The sequence below is a fragment of the Panthera leo genome, chromosome B3 (assembly GCF_018350215.1).
Source record: "Panthera leo isolate Ple1 chromosome B3, P.leo_Ple1_pat1.1, whole genome shotgun sequence".
Lineage (NCBI taxonomy): Eukaryota > Metazoa > Chordata > Mammalia > Carnivora > Felidae > Panthera > Panthera leo.
In genome coordinates, this window is record NC_056684.1 from 130,913,531 (window position 1) to 130,930,773 (window position 17,243).

The 17,243-nt window shown below is 44.5% G+C and overlaps 1 protein-coding gene across 5 annotated transcripts in view; it reads right to left on the minus strand.

The window, feature by feature from the left end:
* GALC (galactosylceramidase) overlaps positions 1 to 17,243 on the minus strand; it is a 150,884-nt gene that overhangs the window by 69,037 nt on the left and 64,604 nt on the right. The window contains exon 17 of one of the 5 annotated variants that reach the window (XM_042943997.1): positions 10,913 to 11,130. The exons of the other annotated variants lie outside the window; for them this stretch is intronic. Coding sequence (XP_042799931.1) covers positions 11,128 to 11,130 — 3 coding nt within the window. The 3' untranslated portion in view covers positions 10,913 to 11,127. Of the gene's footprint in view, positions 1 to 10,912; positions 11,131 to 17,243 lie in introns of those variants that run through there. 5 annotated transcript variants of the gene reach the window in all.

Sequence of the window (17,243 nt, forward strand, 5' to 3'; positions counted from 1 at the left end):
AGCCCGCCCCCTCCATTCCCACGAATTCTGCATTGGTCTTTCTCCTTCCGCTGGCCTCCTCGGGCCTCCTGCCCATTCTCTCGCCTCTGCCCATCTTCTTTCTGCCCTGTGTTTGCCCTTTAACTCACACGCTGGCCCACGCGTGACAGACAGTCCCTGGTGCTTTTGCCTACATGTGAAAGCAGAATGCTGCCCGCACCTCTCCGGAAGCTGCATTTTCACCCTGTAGAGAGGCTGACGGCGAGGAGGTTCCACCCTGCCCCAGGGAACCGGGACAGGGGTCAGCGGCCAGTAGGATGTGCCTGTATTTTTGTGAAAACATTTTCCTCTTTGTTCCAGAGAGCATTCTTGGACTCTGCTGGCTTCTTTTTTCAGTACAAAGAGAGCAGCTTAGCCAAGGATTATGGACAATTTGGAAGGTGCAGTTTGCCTGCCCAACTTGCCACGTCACAAAGAAAATGCAACTTGTCTGGCAATGAAGGGAGCTAGAAAGAGTCATGGCCTGGGAGTTCTCTGACAGCGGCAGCAGGGATCCGCCGGGAGAAATGCAAGGCAAGGTGCATCCCGGAAGAGCTTAGATTAGATGCAGAGCCCCCAGCATCTAATTTTAATGTCTACTTATTTTGGGAAGACAGAGAGATGGAGTGGGGGAGGGGCAGAGAGAGAGGGAGACACAGAATCCGAAGCAGGGTCCAGGCTCTGAACTGTCAGCACAGGGCCCAACATGGGGCTCGAACCCACAAAGCACAGGATCATGACCTGGGCCGAAGTTGGACGTTTAACCGACTGAGCCACCCAGGCGCCCCCAGAGCCCTCAGCATCTCGTCGCGAAAGATCTCAGCCTGCACCCCTGTCACCCCACCAGTAGCATCCTGCTGGCCCGTCACACTCTCCACCTGAGCCCACTCTCCCTGCCTTTCTCTGGCCATGCTGCCCCACTGCTGCCCAGTGTCCTGGGCTGCTTTCTCCTCCCCCTGACCTCCAAGTGCCAGAACATGCTAGGGATCAACCCAAGACCTGTCTTCTATATCAGTTCTCATTCCCTCGCTGATCTGTAAGGACCACCCACATGCTGTCGTGACTCTCAAATTTATAACCCCAGTTCCCTCCCCAATCTCAGAGGCCTACATCCAACCGCCTACTCAACAGTTTTGCTTGGGTGTCTGAAAGGCATCTCAAATACAACATGTCCCAAACAGGACTCAGTCTTCTGCCCAAAACCTGCCCCTCCTTCTCTCTTCTTCAGCTCAGAAGATGGAAAGGCCATTCTTCCAATGACTCAGCCTAAAGTCTAAGGGTCGCCCTTGAACCTCCTTTTTCTCAGACCTTCTAAATCTATCTAGAATGCAACCACTTCTGACCACCTCATTACTGCCATCCTGGTACCAAGAACCATCCCTTTGCATCCAGGTCATTGCAATAACCTCCCAGCCAGTTTCCAAGTGTCTTACCCATTCCGTAATGTGTCCCAGCTCCCCTGCAGCTGGGAGTCAGATCAGACAGACCATTTCTGTCCAAATCTTCCAAGGATTTCCAATCTCATTCAGCATAAATCCCTACATGATCTGTCCCCTGCTGTTCACCATGTCTTATTTTTATTTTTAGCACTTAGTCATACCTGCCATATTATATATCTGTTTTATTGCCTAGAACTGGAGTCAGCAAGCTACGGCACCCAGGCCAGCCACCTGTTTTGTAAATAACGTTCTAGTGGAGAGAGCCACGTCTGTTCATTTATATCTTGTCTACGGCTGCTTGAGCGCTAAAATGGCAGAACTGAATAGTTGTACCACAGCAGCCTATGGTCCAGAAAGCCCGAAATATTTGCTGACCATTTATAGAAAAAAATACGCTCATCCCTCTCTAAGAATGTAAAATCTAAGAATATAAAATCCATGGGAGGGGGATTTTGTAAATGTTCAACAATCGGTATATGTTGGATAAATAATAAACAAGTATAAGGGCAAAGCAGTAACTGGGTTTCTAACAAAGCGTCAGAATGTAACATCCAAATGAGTGTTGTCCTGCAAAACAACAACAACCACAACTGTGAATAATAAGGTAATGGGGGTAGACCTCACTGAAAATAGATCCGAAAGTTTTGGATGCTGCAGATGGTTTCTGCCTCCTAAGAAAAGGAGCTCTGAATTTACTTTTTTTTTTTTTCGGTTTAGAAAAATATGTATTAGCAGGTTCCCACCTGTTGCCCCTGAGAAAGACATATATACAGTGGAGTAAAGTAAATGTTGATGTTCGAGACTGCTTCATTGAATAATGCAAAGAGGGTGTGCCTTTCAGCAGAGATGTTAGATTAAGGTAAGGCAAACAAGCGTATGATTCCTTTTCTCTTCAGATGCCCAGGAAGCTTTGTGAGTACTTTGGGAGGACTGACACTAATGGTGGTTTTACGTTGTTCTCTGTGGGTCTCTCGTGTGCTTCCGGCAATGAGAGGAAGAGCTTGCCCAGGCTAACATGGAAAAGCAGAGGGGAGAGGGCAGTCCATATTCTCCCGAAGCTGGAATAGGGGTGTTAGAGAGGGACACCAAAAGAGGGAGCCATGCCCGCTGGAGAGGGTTACCAGGAGCTGGGGCAGGAGAATAAACACTTCACAGGGGCTGGGGGTCCACGGAGAATGCTGGGCACAATTCTCCTGAACCCCTCAGACAACCCCCAGAATTCCAATTGGGAGGGAACTCCTGTAGTCAAAACAGTGCAGAACATGACAATGTGGGCACTTAAGAAGGAATCGAGATCTTAAGTTGGATCACAGCCTAATAAGACCAGGAAATTTAGCTTACAATAAAACCAGCAATTTAAAGAACATTATTTTAATGACCACCATTGAGTGTTCATGTACTCATTCATTTAGTAAATATTGATTGAGTGCCTGCCACGGGCCCATCATTGGGCTGGTAATGGAGACAGAATGCTGAGCCTAACAGACAGGGCTGTGCTCTCAGACTTTTAGGGTCTAGTAGAAAAGGCAGCCAATCAACAGAAATTAAACAAATATTTGTGCGCTTGATATAAATTCTACAAAGGAGAAGCACAGTGAGGGAGAGAGAGACAGAGGAAGAGAAAAAGAAAGAAAGAAGAAGTTAGGAAGGATGGAAGGATGGGTTTTCTGACTTCCCATACTCCTAAGTTCATCCAATCCATTATGATTTTCTGGTCTAAAGGACACGGTTCATTCATAGCTGGCTGACTGGGCACCTCGATTTTACATTCCTAAGACTATCCTTCCTTTGGTCAGGACAAGGACCCCACTCATCACAAGCCCTCAGGCCTGTCCCACACAATCCCTATGCCACATGCCTACAGTAAGTAGAGAGCTATCTCTTCACAGCCTTATTCAGCAGACCCGGTGTCTTCTTGGTAACTTTCTAAAAATGGCAAGGTGATCCAGCCCCCCAGCAGCCTTCATGGTGGCGCAGGGGACACCAGCTGTTTAGAAGCATACCCGGTGAAGCTGACTGATTCGTTGGCGGTCGCCCTCATTGGTGGTATAAACGTAGAACATGCTTGTTTTCGCCAGTAACTGCTCTGCCCAAAGGGTCTGCTTTGCAACCTACAAACCCGCTGGAGAAAAGAGGATTTTAGCAAGATTTCAGCCCATTTCCCTCACTTTCTGATCACTCACAATTACTAGAACAGTATAACTCCAGTTCTTCAAGACATGCTCTTCATTCTGACTTTTCAAAGTCTTACTTGATTCACAGCCTTCCCCGCAAGGCAGGCCAGACCTGCGACCCTGCAGCGGCCACACACTCCCTCCATCTCTTGTTCCGCCTCCTACTGCTGTGCTGTCAGGGCAGGAAGACAGCGGGGAGGCCCAGCTGCCCACCAGCTGCCCACGATCAAGCGCCAGCTCCTTTCTGTTAGCGGCCTCTGTTTGTGTCACCTTGATGGGACACCAGTCCCCTTCATGGGACAGGGCTTCAGAATGGACTCTCAGGAGTGCCTTTGCGGACTCTCGCGAGAGAGCGTGGGTCTTCAGGGTCCCTTTCCAGATGTATCCTGTACCCACCTCCCTCAGCACCCCCTGAGAAGAGCAGAGGCCCCTCGCCCAGGAGGCAACTCTCAGGCAGGGAGACCCGTCGGGCAGCCAGCCACCCCTTCTGGGGCACGCTCTAGACCACAGAGTACGTCCATCCCATGCTCATGGGGGAAGTCAGGCAACTTCACCTGGGCTGCATCCGGGCTCTGTCTTCTCCCTCTGGTCCCTGACTCCATACTCCGAGAGCACTAGGGCTTTAGCGGGGTAGACATCCCACTGTGTGACCGTCAGCTCCCACACTAGAGGGAAGAGGGATGGTTCAGACTCTCCGTGGCTGGGGGAGCCTCTCATCCCTTATTTTGAAGAGGAGAGGAGAAGGAATAGCCTGTCCCCATGAACAGTGCGTGAGGGTGTCCTGATTTTTGAAGCGAAGCCAGGACAAAAGGAACATGGTAAGGGTGACGAGGAGCAACTATCTCAGCTTTTCAAACAAGACGGTGAAGGGGTGTGTGACTGTTTTATCTCCACACACCTGGAAACCTGAGAGCTTCTGAAGTACCCTATCACAGACAGTAAATAAATAGCCCTTTCCAAAGCAGTCCATGACAGTGACCTCTATCTACTTGAAGGGCTTTGAAGTGGGACAAGAATTAGACTTTGGGGGGAGTTAATTCTGCCCTAGGATTAGAATCAATTGATGGAAGCTCAAGAAAGGCACGTTTGGGCGTCAAAACAACTCATTTCTAGTGATTATGACTCTCCTACAATAAAGACATCTCTCTAGACATGTAGGGACACCTGCCAGCAGAGGGACCGGGCTGAAGCTAAACCATCATGGGTCAGAGCTGCAGAAGTGGGGATCACCCTCCCACCCAGACTCCAAAGCACCTTCCAAGTAACTTGAAGATTTGCTAATTCTGTCTCGAAGAGAGCACCACTCATTTGGATGCCTCGTGTCCAACATGTTTATTAAACAATAAGCTCCAGAGTCCGCAGGTCATAAGAATGGCAAAAATCTGCCAAAGAGAACTGTCTGCGGAGAGAGCTGACATGTCAGATCATTCACTAGTTGTCTGAGCCTATGTCAAAGGACTGGAATGCTTGCTCTGGGCCTTGTTGACAGATGAAGGAAGAGTGTTGTCAAAAATACAAAAATTAGAAGCTTCTCCTTTTTATGCCCCTAATGATAAAGAAAGGTGCTTTCTTCCCGAAACTACTTTGTCAACTTTCCATGTGGTTGCCATGGTGATGTGAGCTGGTGCCTGACTCCTGCTGGGAGACCCCAGCTCCCTGCCGAGGTCCAGTGTTCCAAGCCCGGCTGACACTCCCAGCTTCTCTCCAGGGACCTTGGTGCCCTGCCTTCCAGGACTGGGCTGTGTCTTATTTAAGTCAAAATAATAAAAGGAGGGAATTTAAACCCTGGCCTTTTGTGTTTTTTTTAATAACTTTTTAAAAAAACTCTATGTGGTACATTATAAACATGCACACACACACACACACACACACACACACACACACACACAAATAAGACAGTGGAAATAAAGTAAAATCACTGACATCTCATTCAAAGAGGACTTCTGTTAATATCTCGAACAGACTCTGGAAAATTCTGTGGTTGCCTCTATCATTTATGCGTGTCTGCTCACATGTAGACCGCTTTTTTATATAAAATAGATTGTAATGTACTTGATCTTTCAAAACCTTAATTTGTCACTTAAAATGTCATGCCATGGTCATCGGTCTTGAGCCACAAACATAATAGTATCGACTATTCATTGAGAACAAAAAGGAGGCATCGTATTGACTCATTCAATTCTTGCAAAACCCCAGCCATGAAGGTTATTTTCTGTTGTTATGCCTACTTTGCTGCTATTATCTCTATTTCACAAATGGCAAAACTGATTATGCTCCAAGATCACATAGCTAGTAAATGGTAAGAATCAGGGTCCGGACCTATGCACCCTAGTTTCAAAGCCTGTGGACTCAATCACCATATGATACTGTCCCTGAGCAATGTCTCTCTTTTTCAAAGGCAGGTTGGGATTTCACGGTATAAATGTACCATCATTTATTTCCTTGGTCCCTGGCTAGTGGGCATTTAGATTGCTTACAATATTTTGCAATTAAGTGTAGTGGCCTAGGGTGTCTGGATGGCTCAGTTGGTTAAGCGTCTGACTCTTGATTTGGGTTCAGGTCATGATCTCATGGTTCGTGAGTTCGAGCCCCACATCGGGCTCTGTGCGGACAGCCTGGAGCCTGCTTGGGATTCTGTCTCCTTCTGTCTCTGCCCTTCCTCTGCTTTCTCTCTCTCTCTCTCTCTCTCTCAAAAATAAATAAATAAACTTTAAAAAAAAAAAAAAAGAGCAATAGCCTGATAGCAATACTCTGGTGCTTGGCTTGCCTCTGGTTAACTTCACGAGATTATCTCCTTCCTTGGCAGATTCTTCTCAAAGCAAGACTGCTAAATCAGGGAGTTGACTCAGCCCTTTACAAAGGTCGTCTGACTTTCTGGCGACATGAGGGTGCCTCTTCCCACAAGAAGAAAAGAAAGGCTATCTTCTCTTTCTGTACACTTATTACTTACTATCTGCAACATGTATGTGTGTATTGTGGGGGCACAAGAAATAAGACAACTGCAATAATCAAATAGCCCCATTGATTTTTAAATGCCATCCACAAACACTTAAATGTGGACTTTACTCCCTGCCAAGGGGTAAATGTTTTCTGTAAAGGAACGGACAGTCAATATTTTTGGCTTTCCTGGCCCTATGGTCTCTATGGCAACTCTTCAGCTCTGCCCTCACACATTGAAAGTAACTGTAGATAATATGTACATGGACGGGCCTGGGTGTATTTGGCCCACGAGCCTCAGTTTGCCGACCCCTGTTCCATGTCCTCCATTCATTTGTGCCCAGGCCATTACCGTGCTCACTGTTATTACAACTTTAACTCCTTTCTCATTATACTTCTTTACAGACCATTTTTTTCTTGCTATTCTCAAACACCTATTCCTCCAGAGGGACTTTAGAATTGTTTTCTCAAGTTAAGAAAATCTTATTGGAATTATAATTGGAGTATAGCTTAATTTACTAAGAAATTTAAAGGGAATGCCATCGTTACAAAGTATCTTCCAATCTCCATTTCTATCTCCTATTATCCAGAACTTCCCTTCTAGAAGGCCAAAGATTCTAATCCCAGCTCTGTCACTTCCCAGCAGTGTTACTTTGGGCAAAGTTACTTCTCTGTGCTTTTATTTCCTCCTGAGTGAAATGGGAATAATAGTTTCTTTCTTGCAGGGTTTTGGGAAGATGAAATGATTTGCCTGGAACACAGAAAACACGGCTCATTTGGTGCTGTAAACTTCTTGTTACGTCTGTTAAATCAGAGTGGTTGTTACTGTGGGCGTGTCATCTATTACTAACTTCAAAAACTGGTTCTAGTATTTCACCACTAAGCATAATGAAAATAACCCATGGAAATGTCCCTAATATGATCTACTACTGTTTTACTGTTTCGTTTATCCAGAACGTATATTAACTTACATCACATGCCTTGGCTGCTTCTATTGAAATCAACGTATTTTTCTCCCTCCTTTACCCATCACATGAGAGTCACTTTCTCAGACTTCCACTGTTTAAAAAAAATTTTTTTTAACATTTATTCATTCTTGAGAGACATTGAGAGACAGAGCGTGAGTGGGGGAGGGGCAGAGAGAGAGGGAGACAGAATCTGAAGCAGACCAGGAGATCGTGACCCGAGCTAATTTGGACGCTTAACCGAGTGAGCCACCCAGGTGCCTCGAGCAGATTTCCACTATTGATCCATCTTTGATTTGTGAACATGAACCTCACTTGGCCATGGAGCTATCCTTTTCTGCCTTGATGGATTCTATCTGCTTATACTTTCATTGGGATTTTCTTATCAATGTTCTGAGGGAAGACTAGATTCTTAGCTAATTGTTTTTAAATGCTGTCCTCACCCATTATTTTATACCAATGTTGTGCTTGCTTCCTATCAGATAATTGAGTTTACTTTTTTTTCCTCTGCTCTAGAACATTTTGAACAGCCTAAGAACCATCAGATCCTCAAGAATTTAAACGTGGAATCAGTTTGCGCCTGATGTTTCATGGCAAATGGCTCAATTTCCTTCATGATAATTGGTCATTCTCTTGTCTTCGGTTCTTCTTGAGTCAGTATTATGAAGGTCTTTTCTTAAAAAGCATTCATTTGGCCTAATTTTTTCCATTTGTCAGGAGATAATCTGCACTCCAATTTACCAGTTACAGAAAAACTATAAAACTTTTCCAGTTCACACTTACTTAGTTTTTATTATTTCTTTCCTTAGAGTTGTTCATTAATTTCTAATTAAAAAGAAAAACAGTCCCAGGATGCCTGGGTGGCTCAGTGGGTCAAGTGTCCTACTCTTGATTTCAGCTCAGGGCATGATCTCATGGTTCATGATTTCGAACTTCACATCAAGCTCTCTGCTGTCAGTGCAGAGCCTGCTTCAGATCCTCTGTCTCCCTCTCTCTTTGCCCCTCCCTTGCTTGTGTTCTCTCTCTCAAAAATAAATAAATACTTAAAAAAAAAAAGTTTTTTAAAAGGAAAAGAAAAAATAGCCCCTTGTTCCATACACTTCACTCTGTGCTTTTCTTAGAAGGCGTCCTCCCGTACCCTCCCTACCGAATCCAGTGTTTTTGACAGTCTTAGAAATGCCATCCAGTATAATCAGCAGCCCTCATGCTAGATGAGTCAGGACACAGGGAGGAGGAAAAAGTAAAGAAAAAACAATGGTTGCCTGGGCAAGAGCCATGGGAGGCCACAAAAATGACTCAGCCCCAACTACACATTCAGAATCAGCTGGATGCTTCTAAAATAAGTACCAGTGACAGACCCCTCTCCAAACCAATTAAATTATATCCTCTGGGGTAGAACCTGGGCATCAATAGCTCAGATCTCCTTAGATGATTCCACTGCACCCAAGGCTGAGAACAGCTAGGCTCTAGAAACATGGAGGGAGAGAAAAAAATAAAACCTATAAAGGCATGCAGCCATGTGGCCTCTGACCCACGTCCACCACTCAAAGACCTGACCCCTAGACCGGGTCGGTCCCAGGGGTGTGCTTGAGGGATTCTGTTCCACACCCAATGGCTCAAGTCTCTCTGTACGGGTCTGAGAAGCTGGATCGTATCTTCACCACCTGACCCAGGGTTCTGGCATTAGAAAAGCCTCAAGCAAAACAAAAACAAAAACCCTCATACACAAACATGCAAAACTTCTCTCCCAGTGAGGTGGAGGAGAAGTGCCTGAGGCAGAGGTACCACAGACAGACGGTGCCTGTAGCTCACTGCTCTCCTCCTGCACAAATTCACCATCATGGAAATGAAGCCTGGGAGTAAGATCTCAGTGCCTCTCATCTATGATCTAGATGTGATTACATCACAGAATGACATTTTCAAATTGAATGTACAGCTCAGAGCAAAGTCTCTTGACATCTCAAACGAGAGAGGATAGAAACTTATTGAATAACTATTCTCCACTCAACTTCACCCCACCCCCCCCCACCCCCAGAATATATCCAATGATCTTTGGCTAACCCAACAGGCCAGCCTTTTCCTGTTTTACTCTTCCATTTTTTTATAAGGCTAAGTAACTTACCTGGAGTACTGGATAACATGTCAGCTGGTCAGTCTTTTAAAACTCCCCATCTCTAACCTAACAGTTTTATACATCTCGTGTGATAACGGCAACCCCCAAAACCTCTAGCTACCCTGGTAATTCAGGATGGAGTCAAACAGACTAGCATGGTCCCTGACACTTATTGGGTTTGGATCCCTGGGCACATTTTTAAATCCTAGTTTCGAGTATTGCCTGTCTCGTGGGGTTATTATGGGGATGGAATGAGATAACCCACGCAAAGCACTTGGCACAGTGCCGGCCACCTCGTAAACACTCCACTCACCCAGCCGCCCTTCATCTGTTGTATTACGTATTACGCATCAAAGCCTATGCTAGGCGCGATGGACACAGGGGTGTGTAAAATCAAACCTGATCCCTGCTTCCACGGAGCTTACAAACTAATTCTCAATAGATGCCAGCTGTCATCATTTCAAGATGCTGAGATGGGGAATGATCCTCACACTGCGGAGAAAGAAATCGCGTGAGGGGTACAGCAAGGGTGTGTACCCTCTTACTTGGCTTGCGGAGGCCCAAATGGCAGGTGTGTGTAGTTAAGTTTCATGGATAGACACAACGCAGCACTGAAGGGCCAGACAAGGTTCTGACTTTGATCTAAACTTGAAATGACAGGGATCGGCGGGGTGGGGGCAGAGGCAGACTGAGATGGCTGACTTCCGGCTCCAAGAAGCCTTCCCAGGGCATTTTCATTTCACGCGAGTCAACTCGCCTCTCCGGGCTCTATTGTCTTCCTCTGCAAAAGGACAACGCTGTTCCAGATTATGTCTCAAGTCCCTGCCAGTTCTCACATCTTCCAGTAAGAACAAGTGTGAGTGTTTGGGAGAGGGATCCCCCACCCCCCCAAACAATGATGCTTCTGGTCTACGGGCTTTAAGATAGTAGTACTGAAAACGAGCCAAAGTTTCCACAGATCGAACTTTTTTTTTTTAATTCATCTTCTTTCAAATGTTTATTTATTTTTGAAAGTGAGAGTGCAAGTGGGGAAGGGGCAGAGAGAAAGGGAGACAGAGGATCCAAAGTAGGCTCTACACCGAGAGCACAGAGCCCAATGTGGGGCTTGAACTCACGAGCCGAGAGACCGTGACCTGAGCAGAAGTCAGAACACTCAACCCACTGAGCCACCTGGGCGCCCTTCATGGATTGAACTTGTAAATAACATTAACAAAACCAGGTGCCTGTGGCAGAGGCTGGTGGTTACCCTGCCCTGACATTCGTGTTCCCTTTTCTTCTCCGAAACTGAACCCCAATTTCATTTGAAGTCTCGTGGTGCCCAGAGAAAAGATCTACTTCATACTTTCTCTCATGACTCCAGCTAGCATTTTACCAAATTCTGGTCAGTGGCATGTAAATTTATCTTTCCAGCACATCTTCTTAAATGGGAAAGGGCAGGCACTTTTTCTTCCTCTCATGAACAGCAATGTAGGAGTAAAATGCTACTGAAATGGGCAAAAGAGGAATTTTCAAAAGTCAGTTTTTTAAACAAACTCTCTACCTAAATATCACCATAACCCAGCAAGCAAGCCATATGCATTCTTTTTAGAGGATTAAAGTTAGTGGTTCTTACGCCCTTTACACCTGCCAGAGGGAAAAATGCCATCATGGTGGGGCACCTGGGTGGCTCAGTCGGCTGAGCATCCAACTTTGGCTCAGGTCATGATCTTACGGCTCATGAGTTCGAGCCCCGCGTTGGGCTCTGTGCTCAGAGCCTGGAGCCTGCTTCAGATTCTGTGTCTCCCTCTTTCTCTGCCCCTCCCCCACTTGTGCCGTGTCTCTGTCTAAACATTTTAAAAAACATGCCATCACGGTTACACTAATTGTAAGCTTTTCATTCACCATTCACAAATGTTTATGATTACTGAAGATTTTCAGTAATTATGATTATCGAAGATCCCATGTTCTCTTCGATCCTCTACAAAAACCAGCCCAAAATCTCTGTGTTCTCAGGGACATTTTTATTAGGAAATGTAATGCAGTACCCCAAATAGAAAATTTTATCTACCTCTGTTTAAGAATTCCAAGACACATTTCCAGGATAAAACCATCTGTATCCAGACACACAGAACCAGTAGGATATATAATATAGAGAGATTTATTTTAAGGAATTGGCTCCCGCCATTGTAGAGGCTTGGCAAGCCCCAAATCTGCCGAGGAGGCTGGCAGGCTAGAGACCCGGGAAAGAGCTGTCGTTTGAGTCCAAAGGCAGTCTGCTGGCAGAATCACCTCTGCTTCCAGGGAGGTCATTTTTTTAAATGAGGCTTTCAACTGAGTGGATGAGGCCCACCCACATCATGGAGGATATTTCACTTTACTCAGTTTACTGCCTTTAATGTTCGTCTCTTCTACAAAAGCCCCTTCACAGAAACATCTAGAATAATGTTTGACCAAATAGCTGAGTGCATGGCCCAACCAAGCTGACACAAAAAATTAACCGTCATGACATCTTGGGTGGTTTTATTTGCAAAAATAATTAGAGTCTCTGTAGATCTGTCACAGGGGGTGTGTGGAAAGAGACCTCTGGAGGTCCTGTGACCTGGACGGACAACAGGACGCTCTACCTGAGAGACTGATCTTCAGCTCGTCTAGTCTTGCAGTGAATTCTCAGACTCTTCTGAGGTTGCTACCGGTTATACCTAGGGAGTACCCATGCACATAGCCAGCAGAGCAACTGGAATGAGGCAGGTGGGTAGAGATATCCTGAATCCTTCCGTTTGCAAACAATCTGACCAATTCCCATCCCCATCAGACAGTATCAGAAGTAGGTGAGAAGTCCTGTGAGCCTTCAGGGCCAGAAGTTGAACAACCCCGCCTGGGAAGATGCCCCTGTGTGCCCCACACTGAGCCATCCACACACAGTTAAGTTTTCGTGCCATTTACCTACACTCAAGGAAATTGTATCCTCTGCCTGTGTCTAGTGGGGTCTTCCAATCGAGGGGCTTGACAGCCTGTTTGTTATCAAACACAGCAGTAAATCCGCTACAGCAATAGCACTGATACCAAAGTCCAAGCCCATCCCCAAAGCACATGGTACCACCTTGCACATAAAAGCTTTAATGTGGGCTTAGAAACACTTCCCACGTTGTGTTAAATACATACCACACTATTCAAAAACATTAATCAGTGCAATCTGTTAAACAGATGCAGAGAGTAATAAACTGTCTTTTCAGTATAATCTTGAAATCACTTACTTCTGTAATGTTTTCCACCCCCAGGAATGTGAAACCTATAAATATCTTGTTAGAGCAAAATCATTTCCAATTTCTTGTCCAACAGCCCCCTACAATCCCTCAAAGTATTTGCATTTTTTCCTAGTTGAGTAACAATTATCAATTCTCTGGAACATCAAGTTCAATTTTACTGGTGAAGGAGGGGGAGTAGAGAAGAAGATGGCAGGGAAGGAGGGAAGGAAGAAGGGAGAAGGGAAGAAAGGGAGGGAAAAGAAAGAGGGAGAGGGGGAGGAGAATGCATTTTAAAAGTTTCAAGTCAGCCATGGGCTTGAATTAAGCGAAAAAGGCTATCTTCAGAATAATATGATCAAATTATAATACTTCTGACATACAAAGAAAAGCAAGCTTTCTTTGAAGTGAGAGTAGAATATTAACAAGACAAGAAAAATCAAGTGTGAGAATCTACCTATGAGCAAAAACTAGAACACTGTGGTTTCTAAAACACGCCTCTTGATTACCTCTTGTTTGGACACCATGATAGCTTAAAAATATTATGAATAGTTCTGTGAGAGTGATAAAGACAGTCTTTTTAAGCAAATCACATACCTAGAAGAATGGAATTTGGTATACAGCCCATCCATATTACTTTAAAATGAAGTAAAATATGATTTGCAAAATGATTTCACTTGACGAGGCCATTTCGCCAGAGTGAAAATGTGCAGGGCATTGTGCGCTCATCTTCAGCATGAGAAACGATGGCAAACATTATTGATGTAGAAACAAAGCTACCTCTTCAGGTAAGCAAGATTTGAATTAAACAAAGAAATGCAGATTTGCAAGTTACAGAATTTGGGTGTAAGAGCTGGAGGGTGTCTTGGTGACCAGCCTAGGTTCTTTGCTTTACAGACAGCTCCTTCCATTCTAGAAGGCTTACAAGGCTTGTATGGTTCAACCAAAGCTAAATTAAGTAGCAAATCTGGCATTCAGCTCAAACTTCCAGACTCAAGTTCAATGCTCTTATGGTGGTGCTCCCCCAGGTGGTATTTTTGGTGTACTGTGCTCTGATTATTTGTGTCCTCAAAATTCGTATGTTGAAATCCTAATGCTCGTGGTGATGGAATGGGGATGTATGTGGGCCTTTGGAGGTGTTTTGCTTATGACAGTAGAGCCCTCGTGAATAGGACGACAGGATTCGGAGAGCTCCCTAGCCCCCTCCACAATGTGAGGACACCGTGAGAAGTCTCTGTTGTCTATAAGCTACCCAGGCGGTGGTATTTTGTGACAGCAGCCTGAAAGGATGAAGACAATATGTGAAGTATGTTTGGCAATTTACAAAGCACTCTCATCTAGAGGCTCTGCTGTGTCTGTTTCAATGAATACAATTCATGGTTACTAGTAACCACATACAAATCTAGTGTTTCACATCAGCCTGATCAGAAGTAAAACCCTCACTGAGCACCAAACCAGGGAATGTAGAAGTAGGAGACGCAGTTTTTTCTACCCAAAGAGCCACAAGCTACTTGAGAAGAGCAAAATACCACCTGAAACAGCACCAAAGTCATAATGGGATGTGGTTCAAATTATTAGTGTTAAATAAAAGATTTTGGAAAAGGTCCATGCTAAATATTAAATTGAATGGGTTGAGAGGTCCATCTCCAGCCACGAGAGAATAGCTTCTGGAACTGGACGGGACCTTCGCTCAAAGAGACTGTTTCAGGGAGTTAGACAACAGGCACCCCAGTACTGTGATCCTTGAAAGAAGGGAAACAAATGAGATGAACCTTGTGATCCCCAATTTCTGTCTGGAGGCATTTACTAGATTCCAGTACACAGGGGGTAAATACAGAGGATGGGCTTATAGAGCTGTGAAGATAAAATCTGTGTTTGAGGAGTGCCTGGGTGGCTCTGTCAGTTGAGTGTCCAACTCTTGATTTCAGCTCAGGTCATGATCTCACGTTTCATGAGTTCGAGCCCCACAATGGGCTCTGTGCTGACAGCGTAGAGACTGCTTGGGATTCTCTGTCTCCTTCTCTCTCTGCCCTTGCCCCACTCATTCCCTCTCTCTTTCTCTCAAAAACTAAATAATTTCTTTTAAAAAAATCTGAGTTTGAGGAGGCTGAGATATGCAGCTCATAGGAAGAAGAAAGCTCTGTAGGAAAAGAGGACCAGAAATCTGCAGACAGGTCCGTGTCTTTGGCTCTAGACTAAGCTACATCATCATAGCATGAAACGCCATGAGCCAGGCAAAGAATAAACAGGGAAAGGACAGTTACCAGGGTCCTGTTAGCTGTACAAATATCAGGATTCTCACAGGGAGAATGGGAGATGGTCAAGATTAGAACAACTCTGGTGGAAAGAACTCTTTCAGCCCCGGGACAATTCCCTGCCTTAGGAAATGGGGCTATACTAGCCCTGGTGGAAAGGTATTCTACCTGCCCTATAAAAGCTCTAAAAGCCCCAGAAGAGTCAAACTGTCAAAGATGAAAGGAAAACCAGAAATCACGCAATTGTATTTGGAGACTTTAATATTCCTCTCTCAGTAATTCATAGAACATGTAGACAGAAAATCAGTAAACACACAGAATTCTTAAACACAATCTGCCAACATGACTTAATTAGTATTTGGAAAACATTACAGCCAATCACTGAAGAATGTGTACTGTTTTCAAGGGTACATTGACTAAGATAAGTTGCATCGTGAAACTAGTCTAGATACGTTTAAAATAACTGAAATCCAATAGAGCGTATTCTTTAACCACAACAGGACTAAGTATCAATAATAACAACAACAAAATCTGGAAAATCCTCAAGTATTTGGAAATAAAACACTTCTAATTAGCACAAATGTCAAAAAATAAAAATAAAACGGAAATGAGAAAACATTTTGAACTGAATTTAAAAAAAAAGACATCATGACATATCAAAATACATGAGGTATTGCTCGGTGTTTTAGACAAAATTTTATAGTATTGAAAGTCTGTGTTAAAAAAATATGGCGACCCAAGCATCTAAGCTTACATCTTAAGAAGCCAGAAAATGAGTACATTAAAACCCTAAGTAAACAGAAGAAAATAGAGGTACAAGCAGCAATCAAAGAAATAGAAAACAAAGAAACAATGGGGAAAAAATTTAAGAAACCAAAAGCTGGTTCTTTGAAACATAAAGAAAATTGACAAAAATCTAACTACACTAACAAAGATAAAGAGAGAGAAAGCACAAATTGGCCATATTAAGAACACCTTATAGACAATAAAATAAGGAAACATTATGAACAGGTCTATGTCTAATAAATTAGACAATTGTACGAAACGGACAAATTCCTTGAAAGACGCAAATGGCCAAAACTAACACAAAAAATGTAGAAATTGGAACAGCCCAGCTTCTGTTAAGGCTTCTCAGTCCCCAATCCCTCTTCTTGACCTGCTTTGCGAGACTGCAGCTGGGCCCTGGAAACACGTCTGGAAACACGTCTCTCTTGTTGGGTAGCAGAGACGTGCTGGAGGAGGAGCTTGCCGTCCTGTCCCAGGGTGTTTTCCCTCCTTGCACCTGTGGTGTGTGGCCACTGGGAGCATTTGGCACACTGTGACTCACCCCTTCCAGGAGGGCTGGGACGAGCAGTGGTATTCACCCTCCAGTGATGTTCCCCAACACCCCCCGTGGTTTCCCAGAAGTTTCACCAGCGCCACAAAGGGGTAACTTTCTAGGGAGTTTCAGGGGCAGCCGGGGAGGCAGCCTGTCTATGTTCTTCACACACCCACACGGTGGTTTCCTGCCTGTCAGCCCAGGATTCAGCATCTCCGCAAACTTCTATGCCATCCACAGCCACACTATCTCTACTAGACCGAGTCTCAGCTTTGCAAGGAAGCCCTCGTCCAAATTTGCCCCTTCCTTGAGTACTCTGCCCTTGCCGGTAAGTGGCCAGTCTCTATACCCGCTATTTCTGTAACCTTTGGAATTCTCATTACCCCTTAGTAGTTAATCCCATTACCAGTTAATAACGTCGTTTTTTCTGGTGTGGCTTCTGTCCTGGACTGTGACTGATACCAGTGACAGAGTCTAAGATAGAAGAACCTCACAGAGTGTTTCAGAAGATAAAAGAGGTAAGGAAGGGACACTTCCCAAATGATTTTATGAGGTTGCTACCAAAACCAGACAAAAATAGAAAAACAAACAAAAAAATAAAAAACTGGACCGACATTCTGCATAAATGTAGACATAAAAACCTTTAACCAAATATTGGCAAATCAAATCCACTAATATATAAACGAAGAAATAAACCCCACTTGTCATGTCAGGAACACAAAGTTGCTTTAATGTTTGAAAATCAAACAAAATGATGTACTACCTTAATAGAAGAAAGGAGAAAAATCATTTAATCACTTAAT